At 35.6% G+C, this 13,200-nt stretch overlaps 1 protein-coding gene across 6 annotated transcripts in view; it reads right to left on the bottom strand.

The window, feature by feature from the left end:
* Positions 1–13,200, bottom strand: part of LOC143029663 (cytochrome P450 2L1-like) — a 99,693-nt gene that overhangs the window by 26,877 nt on the left and 59,616 nt on the right. For 4 of the 6 annotated variants that reach the window (XM_076192475.1, XM_076192471.1, XM_076192474.1 and 1 more), the window contains exons 6-8: positions 2,211–2,413; positions 1,975–2,092; positions 568–748 (exon numbers count right to left, since the gene is read on the bottom strand). In XM_076192475.1, coding sequence (XP_076048590.1) covers positions 568–748; positions 1,975–2,092; positions 2,211–2,413 — 502 coding nt within the window. The remainder of the gene's footprint in view (positions 1–567; positions 749–1,974; positions 2,093–2,210; positions 2,414–13,200) is intronic. The other 2 variants (XM_076192473.1, XM_076192476.1) reach the window with 2 other exon arrangements.

Genomic DNA, 13,200 nt, shown 5'->3' with positions numbered 1-13,200 from the left:
CAAAGAGCAATTACAAAACTGGCACCAACACTCTCAAAACTATCATATGAAGAGAGACTACAAAAACTTGAACTACAGACACTAGAGCAAAGAAGAGGGAGAGGAGATTTGATAGCTATTTACAGAATCATGAAAGGCATAGAAATTACTGATAGAGAGGATCTGATAAAATGGGATGACAGAAATACAAGAGGACACGGAAAGAAAATAAAAAAAGACAGCTATAGAAGAGACTTGAAAAAGAACAGCTTTCCTCACAGAGTAATAGACAGTTTGAACAAGTTAGATGAGAAAGTAGTGTGTGCAAAAACAATACATGAATTTAAAAATAGTTTAGATAAAATGAGATATGAAGACGGGACCCCACGAGCATAGCTCCCCTTCCCGTAAAATACAACTAGGTAAATACAACTAGGTAAATACAAAACCACTCCAAATCAATGGATTATTCACATCAACGGACACCGTTACCCCCCTTTTAGTCCGTTAATGAGAGGTCAATCTGTACATGTAATACATGATGAAATTTCAATCAAGTGCAGATGAAAACAAAACAAAAAATCTTACTTCTTTCTGTCATTAAGATTTGGTACCCTATCACGAGGAACTGCTGCATCAATTTCTGCTTGAACTTTGGTTTGCACATCAGGGTTGACTGCCATGAGTGCTATCATCCATCTAAATGTTGACGATGTTGTCTCACTTCCAGCCTCAAAAAGGTCTCTCATTGTTATCAACAAATCGAACACTTGAAACAAAACATGTACATGTAAGAAAAAGTCCGATTTGAATGAAACATGTTTGTGTTGTTGAAAAAATCTTTTATGGTGGAGGTGAGAAACAGAGAGGGGAAGTTTTCAGAGAAAAGGAGTTAGTTAAAGAACATGATATGATTATTCTGAAAATTATTGAGTCTGTATGATAAGCAAGAGATGGGATTAGAAATAAATGATTGGAGAGAATGTGGTTTAGGTCAGACTTTCATCAGAGGAGAACAAATAGTGTCAAAAGAAGAAGAACAAGAAAGCACAATGTAATAGATGCAGTGAAGAAAGATTAGTAAAAGAAGTGTGGAAGGCAGAGGTGGAAGGAGTGAATATGAACAGGCATCCTAGGATGAGATGGATGGATGGTGTGAAAGGGGCATTACAAAAGAGAGGAATGTCTGTGGAGGAAGGATGGGTGAGGACAGAAGAAAGGGGTGAATGGAGAGGGGTTGTGTATAGATGATGCTGTGGTGCATGAGGGTGGGTGGGTGGGGGATGGGGGGTGAGGAAGTATGTATGAGAAAAAATATGACACAGCCCGAAGGGATTTCTCCCCATCCTCTCCTTTTCTGCATGGGGGGACGGAGAGGGGGGGGGGTCGCCGAATTTATGAAGCGTCCTTGCCGTGGATGTGCTGTGTCTTGCAACACTGCTTCTGACCCAGGGCAGTGGACAGGATGCAGGGATGACCCATCATCCAGGAAGTGCCAAGATAAGTAGGGTGGAGGGGAGTGGAATATATAGGAAATGGAATGGGTGGGAGTGGTTTCTATGCCTTTTTCTTTTTGGCTACCCCCATGTAGGGGGAAAAAGCCTTGGTATATGTATGTATATTGTGAAAAGGACAGTAAGAAAATATTGGAAGATGCCAATATGTTACTGATTTACAAAGGGAAAAGATGCAAATAATTGTAAAATTTATTTCACATATCATTACTTTTGCCAATATTTACTTGTAACTTTCTTTTTTCACATACCCTACCAAACTAAGTCACCAACTGCTTCAGTCTCTCCTCAGAATCACATTCAAGTAGTGTTGTCAGTAAATAACAAATGATTCATTTTCTATAGAATGACAAAATTTTAGATAATATGTTGTTCAAAGGTGGATCATATCATGCCAGTGTGGTAAGTACTGTACAAGGAAATTCTTATATTTTAGCTTTCATTGGATTGTCATATTTATTATAAGTTTCAGTGTTCTTACGTTCAAATTTGAATGAGGAGTTTGGGTTGTGTTTTTCTTCTTCTTGGTCGAGATATGCATCAATATAGTCTCTTGGATTGTGTGGGATACGGCTTTTCTTGTGTTCTTCAACAATTTGCTGTAAAATATGAAGTATTTTATAAAGAGAATGCAGAATATAGAGTGGTAAGTATATAAATTAAGTATATGATATATGACAATAATTCAGATTTTCATTAACGTATTCTTTAATGCACCTTATTAAAATCATTTAAGTTATTCCGATTGTACTCCATTATATTTACTTTCATGACTTTATTGATAACCCAAGAAGGAAGAATGTGGAAAAACCATGGGAAGTAATCCAGAAGCATTACAGGTCCCTGTGCAATCTCAAAGTTTTCATATACCATTTTTTGAAAGGTAAGGATTTCTTCATCATTGATATTGTATCTCCGATCTGGAACATGCAGGAATGGAGTAAAGCATACTTGTGTTCAAGTCACTAAAGAGAATAGATAAGAATAACAGAAGAACTCTTGGTTTGGGACAAGAGAGAGTCACAAGGCAAAGGGAGAAAATTCTAAAGGGTATCAAGAAATATTTTTCCCTCAAACTTCATCAATTCTTGGAATAGCTTACAAGCTGATATAGCCCGAGCTAAAACCATCAAACAAATTCAAGACTAGGTATTATGATTGGATAAGAAGATACAACCCCATGAGTATCTAATAATTTTCAAAAGATAAGTAAAATTGCTACAAAAACCACCTCAACTCAATAATAGCTAACCTGACTCATAAAAAGTATGGGTATGTTGACACTTCTGAATCTGAGTCATTACAAAAAAATGAGGGGGCTATTTCACACTTATTCACTATAAGCAAGCACATAAAAGACAGAGTTCCATCTACCAACACCATTCTTACTAACACAGAGGGGGAACTCACTGGTAGTAGTAGTCTGGCCATGGTGTTGTCTGTACAAACACTTGTTTGCAAGTCTGTTGGTGTCTGTGTATTTAATATACACACACACCAACAGACTTGCAAACCAGTGTTTGTCCAGGCAACACTATACCCAGACTACTACTTCCATGAAACAACCTGTGCCCACACACTGCAGTGTGCTGTCAAGTGTGAACATATGAAAGCCCCCCACTTCAAAAACAAGATCATGAATTATGTACATCTCATTATCAACTCATAGAGATGTTAAAATACATAACTGCCTACCTACAATTTTGTATCAATGTTTACTTATTCTACCTTATTTTTTAATGATTTATCTTTTTTTTTCTCTAGTTATATAGAAGAAAGGAGCTACAGCTATGAGGCTCTTATTCTTCTTGTAATCTTTACATTGTAACCATGTTAGTGTAGTTTGTATATATATATAGATATATATATATATATATATATATATATATATATATATATATATATATATATATATATATATATATATATATATATATATATATATATATATATATATATATATATCTAAGTCTAGATAAAAATATTCTTCTAAAAAACGCTGTGGAAGTCGGGGACAGGTGGTATTACGGTGACACTTTGTCCTAAAAATATTCTTGAAAAAGCGCTTGGGTAAGTCGGGGTCAGGTGGTATTCTTCTTCTTCTTCTTCTTCTTCTTCTTCGTCTTCTTCTTCTTCTTCGCGTTCTTCTTCGCGTTCTTTTTCTTCTTCGCGTTCCTCTTCTTCTTCTTCTTCGCGTTCCTCTTCTTCTTCTTCTTCTTCTTCTTCTTCTTCTTCTTCTTCTACTTCTTCGCGTTCTTCTTCTTCTTCTTCTTCTTCTTCTTCTTCTTCTTCTTCTTCTTCTTCTTCTTCTTCTTCTTCTTCTTCTTCGCGTTCTTCTTTTTCGCGTTCTTCTTTTTCTTCTTCTTCCTCGCGTTCTTCTTCGCGTTTTTCTTCGCGTTCTTCTTCGCGTTCCTCTTCCTCGCGTTCTTCTTCGCGTTCTTCTTCGCATTCTACTTCGTGTTCTTCTTCGCGTTCTTCTTCGTGCTGGGAATCCCGTGTTGGGGTTCCGCCCCGAGGCCGAGGCCGAAGGGGAAAACGAGGGATTAGAGCGCGGAAAGCTGCGGCCGTAGGCCGCTGTTTGCGCAGCCAAGCCCCCGGCGAAGCCGGAGAGGGCGAAGCCCGCGGCTTGTATATATATATATATATATATATATATATATATATATATATATATATATATATATATATATATATATACATATACTGTATATATATATATACAGTATATATATATATATATATATATATATATATATATATATATATATATATAATCATCTCCACTCTATTCTTTCATATGTAACATTCCTCACATTCATATCCTTCTTAGTCAGAAACACAACTCCACCACCTTGTTTTAATTCTTTCTTTCTAATCCAATAATTATATAAACCATAACCTACACTGTTGGGTGGTAATAGACCTTTCAATATTGTCTCCACAATTCCCATTTATATGGTTCTTTTTCCCTCAGGTAATCATTCAGTTCATTCAAGCCTGTTATTATCCATCTTTATTTGTGAAGGACATTTTTGATATTGTTACCTCCATCCTGTTTTCCATTTCCCTTCTGTTTTTCTCTCCTATGAACCATTTCCTCACTTTCATATCCACTACTCTCCAGTAGAATTTTTCTTTGTCTGACTCTGTTCTGTTCTCGTTTCTCCCCCCTTAGTTTCGATTCTTTTTGTTTTCTTTTTCTCTCTTTCCTCTATATTCGTCTCTCTTTTTATCCATACTTGTTTGTACTGATCACTTTCTGCTAGTTTCCCTGTTTTTGATAAGACATTCTCTGCTGGTCTTGTCTATACTGTATTTCCCTAAACTATACATTTCTTCAATTTCTTTCCCCATTTCCTGTTCACCTTGAAAAAATTTTAATACCTTGTTTACTTTTTCTTTCTCATCTCTTACTCTTGTAGTCCTATCTGGATTATGCTTCTCTTCCATTCCTAATATAATTGTATATTTCTTTTTATCTGCTAAGTCTCTTACAATATTCTCCTTCTCTCTCATCACTTTAATAACTGTGTCGTTAGTGTGTTCCTTCATCTGTTGTTTCACTCTATCTCTAAATTCAATTTTATTATCCTCCTGAACTTTTCTCCAACCCTTTACCTCCTTTGCTATGGACTCCTTAATTTCTTTATTATGCCTCTTTAATGCCTCATTCTCATCCTTTACTTCTTTTAACTGTCTTTTTAATTGTTCTGTTTCTTTATTTAGGTTTTGGTTCTCCTTTATTTCTTCCAATTTAGCAAATATGTGTAATTAGCGCGAGTTGGCTGAACCTAACCTCCCATGCTTCTTTCATTTTTGTTAGTTTTTCTTCTAGACTTGCTAATCGGAGGATGTTGTCTTCCCCTCCCTCATTAAATCCATAGAAATAATTATACCCACTTTCTTTTGAGTTGCTCATATCTATATTTCTACTTTTGATCACTTTGTTGACTTGTTCGACTTCACCTGTGTCGTCTGCACACATTTTGTTTACACTCCTGACTTCTGGGGCCTGTTCCTCCCCTTCCTCATTTTCTTCCATTTTTCTCCATAATTCCTCCCCCTCTCCTTTTTCTTCACCTGCCCTTTACACCACGAATTTTCCCCTTCCCTACTAATACAACGCAGGTACCTCATCGCTGATTTGTTTTTTTTTCCCGGGGTTCCAATCTTCGCCGTCTGTGCGACGTGTGTGTGTGTGTGTATTTACCTAGTTGTATTTCACGGAAAGAGGAGCTATGCTCGTGGTATCCCGTCTTCATATCTCGTTTTATCTAGCCTATTTTTAAATTAGTTTATCGTTTTTTCACACACCACATTTTCATCTAATTTCTTCCAATCGTCTATTATCCTGTGGGGAAAGCTGTTCTTTTTCAGGTCTCTTCTATAACTGTCTTGATTTTCTTTCCGTGTTCTCTTGTATCTCTACCATCCCATTTTATTAGATCCTCTCTATCAATACTTTCTATGCCTTTCATGTTCTATAAATAGTTATCAAGTCTCCTCTCTTCTTTGCTCTGTCTGTAGCTCAAGTTTTGTCATCCTCTCTTCATATGATAGTTCTGAGAGCGTTGGTGCCAATTTCGTAATTGCTCTGTATACTTTCAATTTTTGTTATACAATTCTTTTTAATTTTTTTTTTTTCTTTTTTTTTTTTACTTGGTGACCACGTCGTCGCTGCATACTACAATCTTGATCTTATCAAAGTGACTAGTATTTTCTTCACCATTTCTTCGTCCAGGTATGTAAATGCCACTTTGATTGATCTTATTAAATTATAAGTTTCTCCCAAATTTTTGTTTATAATTTTCTCAGGGGACATATTATTCATAACAATAACTCCCAGTCCTTCTCATTTTCCAATTTCTTAATTTCTTCCTCTCTCAATTCATATGATGCCACTATTTATTTTCTCTTGTTCCTAATTCCACTATACTACACTTCTTAATATTGAATTCCATCTCCCACTTCCTACTCCATTCCCATAGTGTATTGAGATCACACTGCAGCGACTCACAATCTTCTAGTGTTAATTTTTTTCAGCAGTTTTGCATCGTCCGCAAAGAAGCTCATATAACTTTCAATTCCTTTATCCACATCATTAATATATATAGCAAACATTATTGGGGCCAAAACTGTTCCTTGTGGAACTCCACTAATCACTTCATCCCAAATGGATTGTTTGTCTCTTATTAACACTCATTTTTCTTTCATGCAAGAAGTCTTCCATCCACTTCAGTAGTTTGCCCTGTATTCCTCATGCAGTTTCTAATTTCTTAAGCAATTTCTTATGTGGCACCTTATCTAAAGCTTTTTTCAGGTCTAGGAATGCACAATCAGGCCATCCATCTCTTTCTTGTATTATATCTATTAGTCTTGAATAGAAACACATCTAGTTTGTGACACATGATCTTCATCGTCTAAATCCAAGCTGCCTTGGATTCAGTATGTTTTTTTTTTTTTTTCCGAGTGCTTTACCCATCTAATTTTGATCATTCTTTCACAAGTTTTAGCTCTCGTACTTGTAAGAGAAACCGGTCTATATTTTGTAGGATCTTTGTTTCCCCCCTTTATATTGGTACAATATTTGCTCTTTTCCAATCTTCTGGAACTTTTCCTTCTTTCAATGAACTGCTTATTAAAATATGTATTTTGTCTGTTCGTTCCTGCATTCTCTCAAAATCCAGTTAGCCATTTCATCTGGACCATGCGATTTTCTAACATTGAGATTACTCAAGTAATTCATGATTTCTTTCCTTGTTACTTCTATCTCTTTCATAGGGGGGACATCCTCCTCCCACTCGACATCTCCAAGTTGTATGTTCTCCCTCATAAACACTGATTCAAAATGCTTGTTCATAATTTCTGCTATTTCTATTTCCTCTGTGAATTCAACTCCTCCCTGTAGTTTCACTAATTCTTGTTTGTTTTTCAGTTTGTTGTTTAAAAATCTATAAGATAGTTTTGGTTGATCTTTACATTTTTCTATGACATCCTTTTCGTATTTTCTCTTTTCTTCTCTGCGCACTTGTACATATTAATTTCTATAACTAGTATGTAGTTTCTATTTTTCAGGTTTTTTGTTTTTCTCCATTTTCTCCAGACTTTATCCCTTTTGTCTTTTAACTCGCTACATCTTTTGTTGTACCAACATTTTACATATCCTTTTTCTTGTTTTTGTCTTGGAACATACTTTTCCACTCCTTTACAATTTTTTGACAAAAATTTCCATATCATCTCATCTGTTGTTTCCTCCTTGTGTATCCTTTCCCAATCTGCTTTTAAAGAAAAATATCTTATTTTATCAAAATTTGTTTCTCCTTACATAAATTTTCCTTTTCTATATTATTCGTTTTTTCCCATGTATATTTTATCTAGTTGTAGTTCAACTAATATGTGGTAACTTTTACTTAGTGGTGTCTTATATTCAATCTTGTCCACTATATCAGGTTCTGATGTGATTATTAGGTCCAGTCTCAATGGCTCTTCTTCATTTCTATACCTAGTATTCTCTTGTACCCATTTTGTCATTGTATGTTCTATAATCATATCAAGTAGTACATTTCCCTATATGTCGTCTTTACCCTTCACTGTCATATCTTCCTAGCAGATTTCTTTACAATTAAAGTCACCCATTATAATTATTCTTCCTTCATCTTCCATTATCTTATTTAGTGTTATCCTTGTGTCTTCTAATATATTCTTGTGTTCTCTCTCTTGCCACGAAGCTGTTTTAGGAGGCACATAATTTATTACAAACTTCCTGCTCTTCTTGTCCCTGTCCTCTATTTCCATCATAATCTATTCTTTCCATATGTAATATTCCTCACATTTATATCCTTCTTAGTCAGGAACATAACTCCACCCCTTTGTTTTATTTCTCTGTTTCTAATCGAATGATTATATGCGCCATGTCCTACACTGTTGGATGGTAATAGACCTTTCAATTTTGTTTCCACAATTCCCATGATGTCAGGTTCTTTTTCCATCAGGTAATCATTTTCATTCAAGCCTGTTATTAAGCCATCCATATTTCTGAAAGGCACTTTTAATTTTTTTTTATCTCCATCCTGTTTTCTGTTTCCCTTCCGTTTTTCTCTGCAATGAACCATTTTCTCATTTTCATATCCACTACTCTCTAATAGAATTTCTCTTTGACTCTGTTCTGTTCTCGTTTTTTTTTTCTTTATCTTCGATTCTTTTTGTTTCCTTTCCTCTCTTTCCTCTTTATTCGTTTCTCTTTTTATCCATGCCTGTTTATACAGATCACTTTTTGCTAGTTTCCCTGTTTTTATAAGACATTCTCTGCTGTCGTTTCTGACCTAAATTGGCCTGGTCTTCTCTATATTGTATTTTCTCACTCTATACATTTCTTGAAATTTTTCCCTATTTCTTGTTCATCTTCTTGAACTATTTTAATGTCTTGTTTACTTTTTCTTTCTCCTCCTTTACTACTGTAGTTCTATTTGGATTATGCTTTTCTTTCATTCCTAATATAATTATACATTTCTTTTTATCTGCTAAGTCTCTTACTATATTTTCTCTCATCATTTCAATAACTGTGTCCTTAGTTTGTTCCTTCATCTGTTGTTGCACTACATCTCTAAATTCAATTTTGTTATTCTCTTAGACTTTTATCCAACCACTTACCTCTCTTGTTATAGACTCTTTATTCTCTTTATTATTCCTCTTTTATTCATTCTTATCCTTTACCACTTTTAACTGTCTTTTTAATTATTCTATTTCTTTAGTTAGGTTTTGATTCTCCTTCTTTATTTCTTCCAGTTTATCAGCTCTTCGTGTAACTAGTATTAGTTGGTTAAACCTAATCTCCCATGCTTCGTTTTTTTTTTTTTTTTCTAAGTTTCTCCTCTAGACTTACTAGTCGGGGGAGGTTGTCATCTCTTCCCTCATTAAATCCATAGAAGTAATTATCTCCTCTTTCCATTGAGCTGCTATTATCTATATTTCTGCTTTTGACACCTCTGCTCATCTGTTCGACCTCGTCTGTGTCATCTGCACAACTTTTGTTGACACCTCTTCTGACGTCCAGTACCGTTTCTCCCCTTTCTCATTTTCTTCCATTTTCCTTAACAATGCCTCCCCTTCTCCTTTTATTTCTTCTTCTAAACCTGCCCACTACACCACGAGTTTTCCCCTTTCCTACTAATACAACACAGGTACTCCCTCGTTGCTGAAATCCACGAAATTTGCGTGTTTTTTCCGAAGTTCCTATTTTCGCCGTCAGTCCGATTCTGTATATTTACCTAGTTGTATTTTACGGGAAGGGGAACTATGCTCGTGGAGTCCCGTCGTCATATCTCGTTTTATCTAGACTATTTTCAAATTTGTGTATCGTTTTTGCACACACCACATTTTCATCTAACTTGTTCCAAACGTGCATTATCTTGTGGAGAAAGCTGTTCGTTTTCAGGTCTCTTCAATAATTGTATTTTTTTTTCACTTTCTTTCAATGTCCTCTTGTATCTCTACAATCCTATTATATTAGATCCTCTCTATCAATAATTTCCATGCCTTTCATGATTCTATAAATTGTTATCAAGTCTCCTCTCTCTCTTCTTTGCTCTAATGTCTGTAGCTCAAGTTTTGCCAGTCTCTCCTCACATGATAATTCTGAGAATGTTGGTGCCAATTTCGTAAATGCTCTTTGTATTCTTTCAAGTTTTGTTATAAATTTTTTGTACTTGGTGACCACGTCGTCGCTTTATACTCCAATTTTGGTCATATCAAAGTGACTAGTATTTTCTTCACCATTTCTTCGTCCAAGTATGTAAATGCCACTTTGATTGATCTTACTGAATTATAAGTTTCTAAAAAAAAAATTGTTTACCTGTTTCAAAATAATGACTCCTAGGTACTTCTCTTTTTCCACTATTTTTATTTCTTCCTCTCCCAATGTATATGATCCCACTACTCTTTTTTTTTTTTATTCCAAATACCATTATATTACACTCCTTGGTGTTGAATTCCATCTCCCACTTCCTACTCCATTCCTATACTTTATTGAGATCACTCTGCAGTGACTCACAATCTTCTTCGGTGCTCACTTTTTTCAATATTTTTGCATCGTCTGCGAAGAAGCTCATACAACTTTTAATTCATTCATCCATATCATTAATATATATCGTAAACATTATTGGGGCCAGAACTGTTCCTTGTGGAACTCTACTAATCACCTCATTCCAACTGGAATGTTTGTCTCTTATCACCACTCTAATTTTCCGTTCATGCAGGAAGTTTTCCATCCACTTAAGTAGCTTGCCCTGTATTCCTCCTGCAGTTTCTAATTTCTTTATCAATTTCTTATGTGGCACCTTATCTAAAGCTTTTTTCAGGTCTAGAAAGGCAAACGCGGTCCATCCATCTCTTTCCTGTATTATATCTATTAGTCTTGAATAGAAACACATCAAGTTTGTGACACATGATCTTCCTTGTCTAAATCCAAACTGCCTCGGATTTAGTACTTTTTTCAAATGTTTTACACATCTAATTTTGATCATTCGTTCACAGATTTTGGCTATCGTACTTGTAAGAGAGACCGGTCTATATTTTGTAGGATCTTCTTTGTTTCCCCCCTTATATATTGGTACTATATTTGCTCTTTTCCAATCTTCTGGAACTTTTCCTTCTTTCAATGAACTGCTTATTAGACCATGTATTTTGTCTTATAGTTCGTTCCTGCATTCTCTCAAAATCCAGTTAGCCATTTCATCTGGACCATGCGATTTTCTTGCATCAAGATTACTCAAGTGATTCATTATTTCATTCTTTGTTACTTCTATCTCCTTCTTAGGGAGGACTTTCCCTTCCCACTCAACATTTCTAAATTGTATGTTCTCTCTCGTAAACACTGATTCAGAATGCTTGTTCATAATTTCTGCTATTTCTATTTCCTCTGTGTATTCTATTCCTCCTTGTCGTAGTTTCACTAATTCTTGTTTGTTTTTCAGTTTGTTGTTTACAAATCTATAGAATAGTTTTGGTTGATCTTTACATTTTTCTATGACGTCCTTTTTGTGTTTTCTCTTTCCTCTGTGCACATGTACATATTCATTTCTATAACCAGTATATCTTTTCCATTTTACGGGTCTTTTGTCTTTCCTCAATTTTATCCAAGCTTTATCCATTTTATCTTTTAACTCGCTGCATCTTTTGTTGTACCAACATTTTACTTTTTTTTTCACTCCTTCTTTATATATACATTTTTTGGGGGGTCAAAATATTCCATTTCTCTTTTACTGTTCTTTCCTCTTTGTATATCCTTTCCCAGTCTGCTTTTTGACCAAATGTTCTCATTTTATCAGAATTTGTTTTCCATATTTCAATATTCCCTTTCTATATTGTTCATTTTTTCCATGTATTTTTCCTCAGCTCCAGTTCAACTAATATGTGGTAACTTTTACATAGTGGTGTCTTATATTCAATCGTGTCCACTATTTCAGGTTCTGATGTGATTATTAGGTCTAGTCTCGATGGTTCTTCCTCATTTCTATATGTAAGAGGCCGGTAGTTGTACGAATGGAAATGAGCTTGGGAAACACTAGGGCATTAGAATGCTGACTCAACAATTCAGACACGACGCCTGCTCGCCTGCTGTTGATAACATTGAGGCGACGTTATGTCTATGTAAACACCAACGGAGGTGACTGTTTTATAATCGATGATGTAATCAAAACTCTGTAAGCGCAGGTTAGCTTCGTTTGACTAATGCTGAGGTAAACGATATTGCTAGTGGCATTGCAATGGCTTTCCGGATTGGAGGAAAGGTGGAGAAGGAGAAAAAATTATTGGTGCATGAATTCAAAGTCACGCCCATAAGGAGTGACATTTATTTGAGAAGTCAGAGGAGATTGGATTACAAAACTTAGTGACGTCAGACGAAGGTAGCTTAGCGTAGGATACGGGGATCTCGGGAGACGATGTGAGGAGACGAGAGAGAGAGAGATCCTGAGTGTAACAAGACTGTGAAATTACAGTGAAAGAAGAAAAGTACAATTTCTTTACCCCAGGACTGATTTGAAGTACATGACAAGAACTAGGCAAGGGGCCTAATGCACTTGGAAACTAGTGAAACTAAAGGAAACTAGGCATGGGGCCTACTGCTTAAAAAGTACTAGAAAACTACTGGATACTTATAAGAAAAGACGTGAGGGGAAATTAAGTGACTACTAACAGAATAGAGGGAGAGGTCTGACAGTGGTGACAGTGACTACAAGGGGAGGTGAAACTATACCTTGTATTCTCTTGTATCCATTGTGTCATTGTATGTTCTATAATCATATCAAGTAGTACATTTCGCTATAGGTCGTCTCCACCCTTTACTGTCATCTCTTCCTAGCAGATTTCTTTACAATTAAAGTCACCCATTATGACTATTCTTCCTCCATCTTCCATTAACTTATTTAGTGTTATCCTTGTGTCTTCTAACATATTCTCGTGTTCTCTCTCTTCCCATGAAGCAGTTTTAGGAGGCACATAATTTACCACAAACTTCCTGCTCTTCTTGTCCCTGTCCTCTATTTCCATCATAATCATCTCCACTCTTTTCTTTCCATGTGTAATATTCCTCACATTTATATCCTTCTTAGTCAGGAACATAACTCCACCCCCTTGTTTTACTTCTTTCTAATCCAGTAATTATATACACCATGTCCTATACTATTGGGTGGTAATGGACCTTTCAATT

The sequence above is a fragment of the Oratosquilla oratoria genome, chromosome 11 (genome assembly GCF_046742065.1).
Source record: "Oratosquilla oratoria isolate Oo_2021 chromosome 11, ASM4674206v1, whole genome shotgun sequence".
Lineage (NCBI taxonomy): Eukaryota > Metazoa > Arthropoda > Malacostraca > Stomatopoda > Squillidae > Oratosquilla > Oratosquilla oratoria.
This window is presented reverse-complemented; position numbering and strand designations above follow the sequence as displayed.